Source organism: Salvelinus sp. IW2-2015, linkage group LG20, assembly GCF_002910315.2.
Source record: "Salvelinus sp. IW2-2015 linkage group LG20, ASM291031v2, whole genome shotgun sequence".
In the NCBI taxonomy this organism is placed as follows: domain Eukaryota; kingdom Metazoa; phylum Chordata; class Actinopteri; order Salmoniformes; family Salmonidae; genus Salvelinus; species Salvelinus sp. IW2-2015.
Window position 1 is genome coordinate 12,962,290 of NC_036860.1, and position 14,155 is coordinate 12,976,444.

Below are 14,155 nucleotides of genomic sequence, written 5' to 3' on the forward strand. Positions count from 1 at the left end.
ATATCTGGTGCTGAACCACGTCATGGATAATTTACAGTTGGCTGGGTTTTCCGTACATCGGCAGGACAAAACAGCTACGTCCGGTAAGATGAGGGGTGTGTCTATTTGTCAATAACAGCTGGTGCGCGATGTCTAATATTAAGGTAGTCTCGAGGTATTGCTCACCTGAGGTAGAGTACCTCATGATAAGCTGTAGACCACACTATCTAAAAAGAGAGTTTTCAGCTATATTTTTCATAGCCGTCTATTTACCACCACAAACTGATGCTGGTACTAAGACCGGACTCAACGAGCTGTATAAGGCCATAAGCAAACAAGAAAATGCTCATCCAGAAGCGGCGCTCCTAGTGGCCGGGGACTTTAATGCAGGCAAACTTAAATCCGTTTGACCTAATATCTCACAGCATGTCACTTGTGCAACCAGAGGGAAAAAAAACTCTAGACCACCTTTCCGCCACACACAGAGACGCGTACAAAACTCTCCCTCGGCCTCCATTTGGCAAATCTGATTCTATCCTCCTGATTCCTGCTTACAAGCAGTACCAGTACCAGTGACTCGCTCAATACAGAAGTGGTCAGATGACGTGGATGCTACGCTACAGGACTGTTTTGCTAGCACAGACTGGAATATGTTCTGCGATTTATCCAGTGCCATTGAGGAGTATACCACCTCAGTCACCGGCTTCATCAATAAGTGGGTCAACAACTTCATCCATTTTTATTGATAAAAAAAATCTTTATTTAACTAGGCAAATCAATTAAGATCAAATTCTTATTTACAATGACAGCCTAGGAACAGTGGGTTAACTGCCTTGTTCAGGGGCAAAATGACAGATTTTTACCTTGTCAGCTCGGGGATTTGATCTAGCAACCTTTCAGTTACTTGCCCAACGCTCTAACCACTAGGCTACCTGCCGCTCAAAAATACAGTGACCGTACGTACAGATCCCAATCAGAAGCCATGGATTACAGGCAACTTCCACACCGAGTTAAAGGCTAGAGCTGCCACTTTGATGGAGCGGGACACTAATATGGACGCTTATAAGAAATTCTGCTATTTCCTCAGACGAACTATGAAACAGGTATAGCGTCAATACAGGGCTAAGATTGAATCCTAATACACCGGCTCTGATGCTCGTCGGATGTGGCAGAGCTTGCAAACTATTACGGACTACAAAGGGAAACCCAGCCACAACCTGCCCAGTGACGCAAGCCTACCAGATGGGCTAAATGCCTTTTATGCTTGCTTCGAAAAAAGCAACACTGAAGCATGCATGAGATCACCAGCTGTTCCGGAAGACTGAGTGATCACGCTCTCCCTAGCCGATGTGACCAAGACCTTTAAACAGGTCAACATTCACAAGGCCGCGGGGCCAGACGGATTACCAGGACGTGTACTCAGAGCATGCACGGACCAACTGGCAAGTGTCTTTGACATTTTCCACCTCTCCCTGACTGAGTCTGTAATATCTACATGTTTCAAGCAGAACACCATAGTCCCTGTGCCCAAGAAAGCGAAGATAACCTGCTTAAATGAGTACTGCCCCGTAGCACTCACGTCTGTAGCCATGAAGTGCTTTGTAAGGGTGGTTATGGTTCACATCAACACCTTCATCCCGGAAACCCTAGACCCACTCCAATTTGCATACCGCCCAAACAGATCCACAGATGACGCAATCTCAATTGCGCTTCGCACTGCCCTTTCCTATCTGGACAAAAGGATCACCTATGTGAGAATGCCGTTCATTGACTACAGCTCAGCTTCAACACCATAGTGCCCACAAAGCTCATCACTAAGCTAAGGACCTTGGGACTAAACAGCTCCCTCTGCAAATGAATCCTGGACTTCCTGACGGGCCGCCCCCAAGTGGTAAGGGTAGGCAACAACACATCTGACACGCTGATCCTTAACATGGGGGCCCCTCAGGGGTGTGTGCTTAGTCCCCTCCTGTGGTCCCTGTTCACCCACGACTGCGTGGCCGAGCATGATTCCAACACCATCATTAAGTTTGCTGACGACACAACAGTGGTAGGCCTGATCACCGACAACGATGACACAGCCTATAGGGAGGAGGTCAGAGCCCTGCATGTGGTACCAGGAAAACAACTCTCCCGCAACGTGAGAAAGACAAAGGAGATGATCGTGGATTACAGGAAAAGGAGGGCTGAACACCCCCCCATTCACATCGACGGGGCTGTAGTGGATTGGGTTGAGAGTTTCAAGTTCCTTGGTGTCCACATCATCAACAAACTATCATGGTCCAAACACACCAAGACAGTTGTGAAGAGGGCACGACAACACCATAGCATATAACTAACAATACTTGTTTTCACACACTAAATGGCAATAAGTAAAAAGAATAAGAGGATCAAAATTTAAAGGGGAAACAACATTTTCTATGCACCCCCTGTATAAGCCTCATTATTGCTATTTTTTGTTACTTTTTTATTTACATTTTATTTAGTAAATATTTTCTTAACTCTATTTTCTTAAACTGGCTTGTAAGTAAGCATTATCAGGTAAGGTCTACACCTGTTGTAGTCGGCACGTGTGACAAATACAATTTGATTTGATACACTGAGTATAAAAACATTAGGATCACCTGCTCTTTCCATGACACAGACTGACCAGGTGAAAGCTATGATTCTCTTATTGATTGTCACTTGTTAAATCCACTTCAATCATTGCAGATGAAGGGGAGGAGACAGGTTAAAGAAGGATTTTTAAGCCTCTGAGACAATTGCATGTTGGTTTGTGTCAAGAACTGCAACGCTGCTGGGTTTTTCATGCTCAACTGTTTCCCATGTGTATCAAAATGGACAAAGGACATTCAGCAACATGACTCAACTGTGGGAAGCATTGGAGTCAACATGGGCCAGCATCCCTGTGGAAAGCTTTCGACACCTGGTAGAGTCCATGACCAGACATTGAGGATGTTCTAAGGGTAACTAATCACCCACAATCTGCATTCAGAATGACTGCCAGGGTAGGGAAGATTGAGTTACTGAGACTATCTCAATCATCTAAACTGGAACAACTACCTCAGGTAATGTACGCAAAAATCCATTACTAACAAATTGGATTAGTTAGAAAACTGTATGTTCTTTATCTTTGTTAGCTATAAAATTAATCAACAATCCATTTACATGCAAAAACAGATATTACAATAAAAACAAATAATCTGAAAATCTCCAATAGCTCATGCTGGAAATATTATATATGGTCTATGTAAACCTTATTGCCTTCCAAAGAATTATCAAAGAACCCTTTCTTCCAAAAACGGTTCTTAGAATGTTAAAGATTCTTGGTAAAACCCTTTGACTTACAAAGAACCCTTGTCTTCCAAAAATTGTTATTCTGATCCAAACAGTTCTTGGTAGAACCTTATCCATTCGTAAGGAACACTTTTGGAACCCTTATTTCTAAGATGGTAGTGTGTAACTGTCTGGTGATTTCTCTATACTAACTCTGTCTCAGTGTTTAAGTGTCTGGTGATTTCTCTAAAGAACCCTTGTCTTCCAAAAATTGTTATTCTGATCCAAACAGTTCTTGGTAGAACCTTATCCATCTGCAAAGARCCMTTTTGGAACCCTTTTTTCGAAGAGTGYACTTGTGATCTGTTTTCTTACTATTCTGAAGTAYTTGAGAAGTTTCCTTCTTAGAACATGCCCTCGTTATTAACGGCGGCACTGAATGGCGAAAGGTGTACAGTSTTCACTGTATACGACTTCACTGTATTTTTGAAAAGAGTGACTGAAACAAAGTCGCTCTCGATAGGAAGGTCTGCTAAATGACTAAAAYGTAAAATTTAACATTTCATTTGTAATGTTCATTGTAATCTCTCACGGACAGACTATATAACAAATATGKTATCTGACACAATTACCCAAGATTTTATGTTCATTATAATCATACTGTATTCACCACCACTCGAGTACGACCAAAGAGCTGGAGAGGATTTGTTTGGCATATATKTAAGAGGAAACAAACTCAACCCAGACACTATTCATATTTTATTGAGAAAAAGATCCAAATCATGTCCAACATTGAATGTCGTAGTTTGTGAAAAGTAACTTCCTTTTTGACAAACGGAACCAGTTATTTAGTACAAACGTATCCCTGTCTACATTCACCCCACATCGTTAGAACCTCTATGTATAGAGTTCGAATCACAGGTCTAGGGGGTGCTAGTCACCTCTCTAACAAATTGAACCCTGAATAAGTATGAGCAAAGTTTGCATACACTCTACAGTTTGTATACACTCTATAGTATGTGGCATATTGATTTTGGATTATATATTTTTTGCCCCCAAACCACATTATCTCAGATGTTCTCAGTCTACCATGCACCTCCCATTGGTCCTCCTCAAAGTGGTAATGCCAGACTCAGCAGTAATGGAGGAGGATGTTTAGGAGGAGGTAGGGCACACAGGCTCTCCCTCAACCATGTACCACACCTCGTTGTGCCTATTCAGAATCTTCATTGGGCTGTAGGACACATACACACACACACAAAATATTAAAGTATGTTTGAAAAAGTATTTTGGTGGAATTGTGTTGGATGCTGGATATGAGTATATTGAAGGATTTGTATCCGTGCTCTCACCTGTCATATCCCACAGCATAGTGGTAGTCTTTGTTGTASGTGGCCTGGACGTTGTCTAGCTGCCTTTTCAGCAGCATAGAGTTTACACTGGATGTCAAAGACATCATCCATCCACCGTAGCTCCTCACGTACACTTTCATGTCTGGCGTCTCTGTAAAATACACCTGYACGGGGAAATCACAAAGACATCCACATTGTTAACCAGCGGTCTTTAAAAAAACATGACATACTTAACATGGGTTCAAATGGTATTTGTGTTTTTTCAAATACTTAAGGTTCGCTCGATTGAGCTTGCCTGGCTCAATGGCGCCATGGAAAAGTCCCAAAAGTGCAAACCCCACCCACCTGGCACTCAATAARAGCTAAATCGAAGTATTTGAAAGATACTTCTTGAACCCAGGTCTGATAGACAATCATATTATGTCCAACTTAGATTCAGTTTTTCTAGTGCCAGGTGGGTGAGGTTTGCACTGTTGGGACTATTCCATTGGTGCCATTGAGCCAGGCAAGCTCAGCGTAAGTATTTGAAAAAACACACACAATAAATCACACAAATATTACAGACCCCTGGATAACGATGTGGATGTCATTGTGTCAGGTTTACAGGGGTTTGACAGGTGTCAGCAATATGGTAATAGCTCCACTTTGCCCTCTGATAGGCTAAGTGGAAGTTTCACCATATTGCTTAAACCAATCAAATCCTCTCAGATCTTTACAAGGGCGTAGGGTGCATAGGGCGTAGGGTCTATTTGGGATTTGGCTTTACCTTGTCATCAGTGGGTCGGGGAGGAGTCATCTGATAGTCAGACGGCAGGAGGAAGCTGATGGTGAAGACAGACGACGCCCACATCTTCTTCTTCTCTTCAATTTTGACAGTCACCGGAGCTGTCATGTCAATGTTGACGCCTATAGGAAAAATGTGTGTAAGCACATGTTACCAGGTAGACACACACGCATGGAAACAGACTCATGCACCAGCATCCACAGGCGCACACGCACACACACACACACACACACACACACACACCACACACACACACACACCAGCCTTGTTGGATCCGGTGATGTATTTGAAGAGTCTCTGGAAGGCAGTGTACATGGCCTTGTCCATGAAGTAGCATTCCTCGTCTGTCGACACCCATTTCACCGAGTCATAGTGGCGCACCTGTAACACAGACACAAACCTTCACTCAGAGTCCTGTGTTGGAGAGTGTRTTGAGTTACGGATGTTGAGAACGCGATTAGGGTGATCTACAACCCTGCATGACTTGATCTACAACATGTTTCCAATTACCGAAACCCAATGTGATAACCAAAATGGGGGTGATAATGATGATTATCATGTTGTTGTTTTGATATATTCTAATGCAAATGCTWTTRTTTTGTWTCTGCTACCCTGACCAACAACTAAACATWAAAAAAATTGGTCACAAAAAAGGTGGTGAAACAAATTCTAAATTGTAGCCCCAATGTGCCATTCATTTGTGCTGCACAAGACTCACCTCATAATCGTCATTCTTGCACACCAGATCATAGAGCAGACATTCCTTTGACTCGGTGCATAAGCTAGACTCAGAGGAGTTTCTAAAGGAATCAGTGGAAAAGAAATCAATAAAGAACAACAGCATGCGATTTAGCCCGGATACCGTTCGTTCACTATACAAACAGAGAAGTCATTCTGAAACGAGGGGTTGTGATGTTGAGGAGAATAATAACAGATTGTGCATTATAACTTCCTTACCCAATTCTGGCTTCGCAGTCAAGATGAGAAGCAAGCCAACCAACCCTGACAAAAATAAACACCTAAAGTACACACAAACAGTCAGTGTCATCACATTAAAACCTAAAGTACAACAACAAACAGTCAGTGTCAATCACATTAAAAACATAAAGTACACACAAACAGTCAGTGTCATCACATTAAAAACCTAAAGTACACACAAACAGTCAGTGTCATCACATTAAAAACCAAAGTACACACAAACAGTCAGTGTCACCACATTAAAAACCTAAAGTACACACAAACAGTCAGTGTCACCACATTAAAAACCTAAAGTACACACAAACAGTCAGTGTCATCACATTAAAAACCTAAAGTACACACAAACAGTCAGTGTCATCACATTAAAAACCTAAAGTACACACAAACAGTCAGTGTCATCACATTAAACACCTAAAGTACACACAAACAGTCAGTGTCATCACATAGACACAATGTAATACTCTTTCACACTCTTCACATATCGTGCTGCTACTCTGTTCATGATCTCTCCTGATTGCCTAGTCACTTTTACCCCTACCTACCTGTACATATTACCTCAACAACATTCTACCCCTGCACAATGACTCGGTACTGGTACTCCTTGTATTTAGCCTCGTTATTGTTATTTTACTGTGTTACTATTTCCTTTTTTATTTTGCAAATTATTCTTCGTTTTTAACTSTGCATTGTTGGGAAAGGGCTCGGAAGTAAGCATTTCACTGTAAAGTCTACTACACATGTTGTATTCAGCGCATGTGACAAATACATTTGATTTGAAAACCTAAACCTCACATGAAAAACCTAAAGTACACACAAACAGTCAGTGACATAATCATATAAAAAATATGTTATACAGACATAACTGATTAAGATTGCAATATTGTAATACTTTAAAAGACAGTAAACTGTGTTATTACACATTCCTATTTCTAGAAAAATCACTCTTGCTTTAGTTACTTAACACCATAACAACTCAAACAAACCTAGTCAACGCAATGATAAACTATCATTTATACTTACATTGTGCTGAATGTGTGTCTCTTAGATCAGCTCAGTTCAGATGCATTCACTGGTCTGAGGGAGATGCTTGCACAGAAACTATTTATACAAACTGAGGGTATTTGCATCACCCCCCAAAAACACACCCACTTCACCACAGAATGTACAATGSACTTCACATGCTGAAGAGAAGAAAAGGTGGTTTATCAATAAGTGTGTGCCAAGTTAGATAACGTGAGAAGATCGATCTTGATGCGTCTTTAAAAAGCAAGTATAGGCTTATTGAGAAAGAGACTGTAACTAGATCCGTCACGTGTAGCAGACTATTATATATTTCTGTTTCGTAATTAAAGCCTTTGCTGTTTCGCAATAACAGCCTGGCTGTCACGTTTAGACTAAATAAATAGCACTTGCATGTAGTTTGTTCACTGAGCACTRCTGGGTCAACATTACCAATCACTAGTGGATAATGGAGTAGCCCTGTTTATAACTGGTGCTAACATGGACTCTTTGTCCTGATCTTGTCCACATTCTGATTGTGCCCACATTTTTAGACAGGTGTAGATGATTTAAAGACACATTGGGATCAGATCTTCCTCACCAYCTCCGGAGGTCATCCACATTTATTATGATATTACGTTTTTATAATGTAGAGTGAAATTAAAATAATAAAATCAGATGCACATTGGGCAAACATTTTCCAATTCATATCAAACCATATTCCCCACCTACAAAAGCAGATAAGACAGCACTTGCACGACCCAAAGAGCTCAGCTTTGACCCCCAGAGTAGCCAAGAAAACAGAACTCTAGGGTGTATCTCAATAGTCTGAAAAGGATTCATTTTTTGGAAATTTTAGCAGACACTCTTATCCAGAAGGACTTACAGGAGCAATTAGGGTTACAGATTTTTCTGCCTAGTCGGTTCGGGCATTTGAACCAGCAACCTTTCAGTTACTTGCCCAATGCTCACTACCACATGGCTACCTCGTCTYCTCTTCACATGGGYTGACCTGAAGAGACAAAGGATAGGTGGTGAATACAAAACRGCGCTCCTCACTTTGAATCTGATTCCAACTGTCCCTGTTCTTTTACATCAGTGTAGGAAAGGAGACAAGAAAACAAGAAAAGGAAGCCACTGAATACCAAGATGGATGCAGTCATGGAATGAACCCTGCCCTAGATTTAGAAAGTTCAGTCAAAGTCAGTTCAGTTTAAATGACCTTTAACAAACCTCTGACGTCCCCTGTGATGTCAGCTGGTCACCACCTCAGAGGGGCTCAACGGGCGACAGCCTTCACTTGGGACTTCAGCCTCAGATGAAGAAAAACTCAAAATAACTCTTATGATCCCCTCACTTATGTCCGTTCTATGCGGAGAAGTATGTGCTTTAGGTCGAATTCTTAGCCAACACTYTGCTTTAGCCTGATTTGATCAGGACCATGAAACTGTATGTTGTGGACATTTCCATGGCATCATGGAACAAATGTTGTCACACTGGCTGCAGAGCTGATTGTTGTTGTATTTGTTGTTGTTGTTCAAAAACTTTACATTTGTATATAAAATGAACTTGTGAGAGTGATTGAACAAAACATCAGAGGTGTGTTTGTTTCTCTCTGAGCATGAGACGCCCTCTTCCAACACAAAGCACTAGAGTACAGTTTAGTTTACACTCTTAGAGAAAAGGGTTCCAAAGGGTTCTTTGCAGAGGGATAAGGTTCTGCCAAACACTGTTTTTATCTGATGAACCCTTTTTGGAAGACAAAAGTTCATTGTAAGGCAAAGAGTTCTACCTAGAGTTCTACCTAGTTCTACCTAGAACCTTTTTCATCCTAAAAAATGTTTTCGGAAGAAAGGGTTCTTTGATGATTGTTCCGAAGGCAAGAAGGATACTTTGGAAGGCAATAAGGGTTCTTAAAAGAACCCTCATTAATCTGAATAAGCTTTTGTATAGATTTTCTTCCCTTTCTTTGAAATAGTGCCTGAGTGTTTACATCAAGCGTTTAAACGTCAACATCAGGAGTTTGAGTAATATGATACGTTTGCAAAGATAGGTGTGAGAATGTTTTAAACTGTACCTTCAGTATATGGGAGTATTTGTGCATGTTTCTGGTATTCCCTTAATCATTTTACATAGAGTATACTGACATACCGTAGTTGATATCTTTGCCATTATTTTCTTTGATTTTAACAATGAGCAGAGAGTAGGAGAATATAAGTGAGTATGAGTGAACTAGCAGTGTATTGTGTGGGTACAGAGCAAATTACAAATGGCAGAAAAACATGAAGCATAACTGATTTAATTTAATCTTTGGTACATAATTGGTCTAGCCTGTACTCCAAAATTAAACAAATTTGAGTAAACGCCTTTGAGTGTGGACTATATTATTATGCATACTGGATGGACTGGTTACCTTATGCTACGCTCCAAAATGTATACCCTGGGAGAGAATGTATAGCCCCAGGCGATGCTGTTGGTTCATTGATTGTTCGGGGCGGCTTACAGGAAGCCTACAATTATAGTGACTTTGTATTTAATTTTGAATAACCCAGTAATCGGGAATTTCTTATTTTTTCATAATTATTTGAGTGACACATTACCTTTAGCTATACAGAATATCTCACCATCATGCATTTTCGCTCTCCTTTATTCCTTTCTTGAGCGTGCAGAGGGGCTGTTAACAGTTTTGTGAAATATGTTTTGTTGGAAAAACGTGTTACTATCAATGTTCCTGAACAGATTTTACTTAGTTTCCTAAATTAAGCACTGGGTAGCTGCAGGAACAGGGTTGGAGAGCCCATGACATACAGAGTTTGGGCAGAATATCACCTGTCGCGCAGCGAGAGCAAGCTCCTCAAACAGCATACTCCTCCACATTTCCTTACATCACAACCGTATTCTAAAATGGATTAAAAAGTTGTTAGCCCTCATCAATCTACACATAATACCCCACAATGACAAATTAAAAACAAGTTTTAGAAATGTTTGCAAACTTGTAAAACAATGTATTACAAAAATATCACATTTACATAAGTTTTCAGGTCCTTTACTCAGTACTTTATTGAAGCACCTTTGGCAGCAATTACAGCCGCAAGTCTTCATGGGTACGACGCTACAAGCTTGGCACACCTGTATTTGGGGAGTTTCTCTCATTCTTCTCTGCAGATCCTCTCAAGCTTTGTCAGGTTGGATGGGGAGCATTGCTGCACAGCTATTTTCAGGTCTCTCCAGAGATGTTAGATCGGGTTCAAGTCCGGGCTCTGACTGGGCCACTCAAGGACATTCAGAGACTTGACCTGAAGCCCCTTCTGCGTTGTCTTGGCTGTGTGCTTAGGGTCGTTGTCCTGTTGGAAGGTAAACCTTCACCCCAGTCTGAGGTCCTGAGCGCTCTGGAGCAGGTTTTCATCAAGCATCTCTCTGTACTTTGCTCCGTTCATCTTTTCCTCGATCCTGAATAGTCTCCCAGTCCCTGCTGCTGAAAAACATCCCCACAGCATGATGCTGCCACCACCATGCTTCACCGTAGGGATGGTGCCCGGTTTCCTCCAGATGTGACGCTTGGCATTCAGGCCAAAGAGTTCAATCTTATATAAGTTTGTGTGTATGGCGAATGTGTGCCTGTATGTACGTGTCATGTGCAATTGTGTGTGTGTGTTGGAGTGTCAGTATTTGTGAATGTGTGGGTAAAGTCAATTGTGTGTGCATAGAGTCAAAAAGAGTTAGTGCTATGTAGATAGTCCGGGTATCTATTTGTCTTATGGCTTGGGGTAGAAGCTGTTCAGGAGCCTTTTGGTCCAAGACAGTATATGTCCGTGTCTAGACTTGACAGTTCGTGCAGCTTTAGTATTCTGATCATGGAGTTCTGATCAAGGAATTCTGAATGGGTCATGCATCTACACCTACATTGAAATGTGTCTACTGTGTTCACAGTGTGTCCGGATTCCCTTTTCCTGCGCTATATTCAAATTCCAGTATCCATTCTACAAACAGTGAAATAGGCAAAATATGATAATAACACAATAACTGATGCCAGTAGCTAACTACTGTAGCTAACTAGCCAGCTAACCTCTGTAGCTAGCCAGCAATCTAGCAAGTAAAGGGATTRCAAACGGGTTAGAATAACTCTAGTAAAACAATGTTTTTTATCTAAATATTAACTAGCTGGCTAGCATTTGAGGCCAGTAAACACATTCCTCACACGCTAGGAACGAAATTAAAAGGTACCTCTCGGGCCCAAAACAAAAGTTTTCTGGAGACTTTGCCCGCTGTATGCGCTTTCGGGAAGCCTRATTGCATCCAGGACGGAGACCTCCAAACATGAAGCATCCCTGATCACCTCCTGAAGCGGTCAGCCAGATCTGAACACAATCAAACCACTTTTGTGCATTTAAACCTGTCTTTTCACTGCGATCTTCGTATTCTGATAGCAGAAGTCGCATGTAAGTGTCAAGTGTATGACTTGGGTGGCTGGAATCTTCAGTCATTTCTTACCAGTTTTATGTAAACATTTGGTGGCAAAGAAAGAAAGGAACATGTGAGTCTGGTAAAATAACCTGTGGTATTGTGTAGGCTATAGCAATGTTTTATTAGTTGGCTAGGGTTTGAAGTAGGTGTATCTATATGGATTTGTTCAATGCTTCTATTGATTTCATAAACTATATTGGATATATGCTGTAGGTTCGAATCAACCCAAGATGATGAACCCTGAAGATGGGACAAAAGGCCTGAAAAAGTGGCCCAGACGAAGCAAACTGTTCTCAAACCCTACAATGCCCCATTCTTCCAAGATCACTGAGCTCACTGAGTTTGAATGAAGGTAAGTACACACACACACACACACACACACACACACACACACACACACACACACACACACACACACACACACACACACACACACACACACACACACACACACACACACACACACACACACACACACACACACACACACACACACACACACACACACACGACACCAGCTTGATATGTCCCTTTTCCCCTGTCTTTTTACTCAGAGTAACAGTCCTAGTGCTCTCTGTCTCTCATTTTCTTCTTTCTTTTTCTATGCTTGTCCTAGGGGCGAGTAGAGCTGACAAAATCAGAACTGAGGAGGATTGTTACGGAGCCCCATGAGGAATACTTGAATCTGCGCTGACTTCTCTCTCCTGGATGCTCTCCTGCCCAAACTGTCCCGTTGTGTTTCACCACCTCTGAACCCCCTTAAGCAACTAGTGGCCCCTGATCACAGATCTAAGATTGTACTCAATCTCAATTTCAACTCCATCTCCCTCTATCTCTTTGTCACTCTCTCCCCCACACACCCCACACACAGGCACACATGATAGTTTTTACGTTTGTGTTGTAGTGACGCTCTTCTTTGGTTACCTATGTGTTAACTGTTGTTACTTCTATTGTCATATACAGTGGGGCAAATAAGTATTTAGTCAGCCACCAATTGTGCAAGTTCTCCCACTTAAAAAGATTAGAGAGGCCTGTAATTTTCATCATAGGTACACTTCAACTATGACAGACAAAATGAGRAAAAAAAATMCAGAAAATCACATTGTAGGATTTTTTATGAATTTATTTGCAAAGTCCTCGGCAGGCGCCCACCCCACATCATGCTACACCTGGCCCATCAGGCCATGCCTTAGTCGGATTGATGGGCTCCCACTTCTCAGCCGGCTTGTCGGGCTTCTACTGTCAGATTGTCAGATGACGGTCAACTGGTGAAAAGGACACGGGGGATAATTACACGTCTTCCTAAAACTACTTATAACACAAACTCAGTGAAACCCTAGTGATCTTGTTTAAGGACAATACAAGTGTCTTACCTAGACCACATTGTAATGAATAATTGCATTATTGTGCAACATTTTACTCTCGGCTGTAAACTGCAGTAAAAATGGAATTTGAATAACGGTGCAAACAAAAACCCTGTGATTTGAATATTTAAWTCCATTCATTCCATTTGGGTCAGTTGTGGGTCTACCCTTGACAGTTTCTACGATATAGAAAGGCACAGTAGCATCCCAGTTTGGTTGTATGTTAATTAAGTTCTGATACTGAGATGTGCTGCCTGTTGCGGATCATCATTCTCCCAAGTCATCCTACAATAATGTATTCACGGAAGCTTAAAGCGAGCTCTGCCTCCTCTACGATCAATAGCCTATARCCTAAATATTTGTCATTCAAATTTGTTTCATGTATTACCTTTTATGTGTGGCATTAACACAACCAGTCACAAGTATTTTGTAGGCTACCTGCTCACGTTCGTCCAAAATTTTATTCCAGCATCCAAACTGTGCAGATGATGTTGAAGCTCCCGAAGTCAGTATGTTTTGCTTATTAGTTGTCGTGCATTGGCACAGAAACCTGTGGGTGGCAAATTCGTTGCATATATTTTACATACTGTAATTACAAATATAGCATAAAATATGGGAACAAACCAAAGACCCCTATATGGTTTTACTTAGCACCTTTTTATGTAAGAGTGTACTAGTGTACAGGCCTAACTGGTCTTGAATAACTACCTTGGTCTTAACGACTCTCCGTAGTCTAGCAGTGACAAAGGCATCGCACCAAAGGAAAYGTTAAAGCTTTCTAGTACACTATAGAAGGAGTGCATGGAGGTGGTTCACACATCCTCCTCGTATTACTCCTTTGTTTCCATGTCTTATCACAGGTCACAAGATACCTGCTCTAACCATTCTGGGAGGGAATGTTGGGTGCCATTGTCCCATTGTTGGTGTTTCAGAATCACACCAAGTTCAGATCCCTGTGA

The 14,155-nt window shown here is 41.5% G+C and overlaps 1 protein-coding gene and 1 long non-coding RNA gene across 2 annotated transcripts in view; one reads left to right on the plus strand and one right to left on the minus strand.

Annotated features, from left to right (window-relative positions):
- LOC111980508 (uncharacterized) overlaps positions 1-12,735 on the plus strand; it is a 26,251-nt gene extending 13,516 nt beyond the window's left edge. The window contains exons 2-3 of the long non-coding RNA XR_002879480.2: positions 12,046-12,184; positions 12,449-12,735. This is a non-coding gene — a long non-coding RNA (uncharacterized lncRNA). The remainder of the gene's footprint in view (positions 1-12,045; positions 12,185-12,448) is intronic.
- Positions 4,002-14,155, minus strand: part of soul5 (heme-binding protein soul5) — a 24,399-nt gene continuing 14,245 nt past the window's right edge. Inside the window, exons 3-7 of the mRNA XM_024011251.2 lie at positions 6,110-6,191; positions 5,652-5,772; positions 5,374-5,513; positions 4,608-4,771; positions 4,002-4,489 (exon numbers count right to left, since the gene is read on the minus strand). Coding sequence (XP_023867019.1) covers positions 4,411-4,489; positions 4,608-4,771; positions 5,374-5,513; positions 5,652-5,772; positions 6,110-6,191 — 586 coding nt within the window. The 3' untranslated portion in view covers positions 4,002-4,410. The remainder of the gene's footprint in view (positions 4,490-4,607; positions 4,772-5,373; positions 5,514-5,651; positions 5,773-6,109; positions 6,192-14,155) is intronic.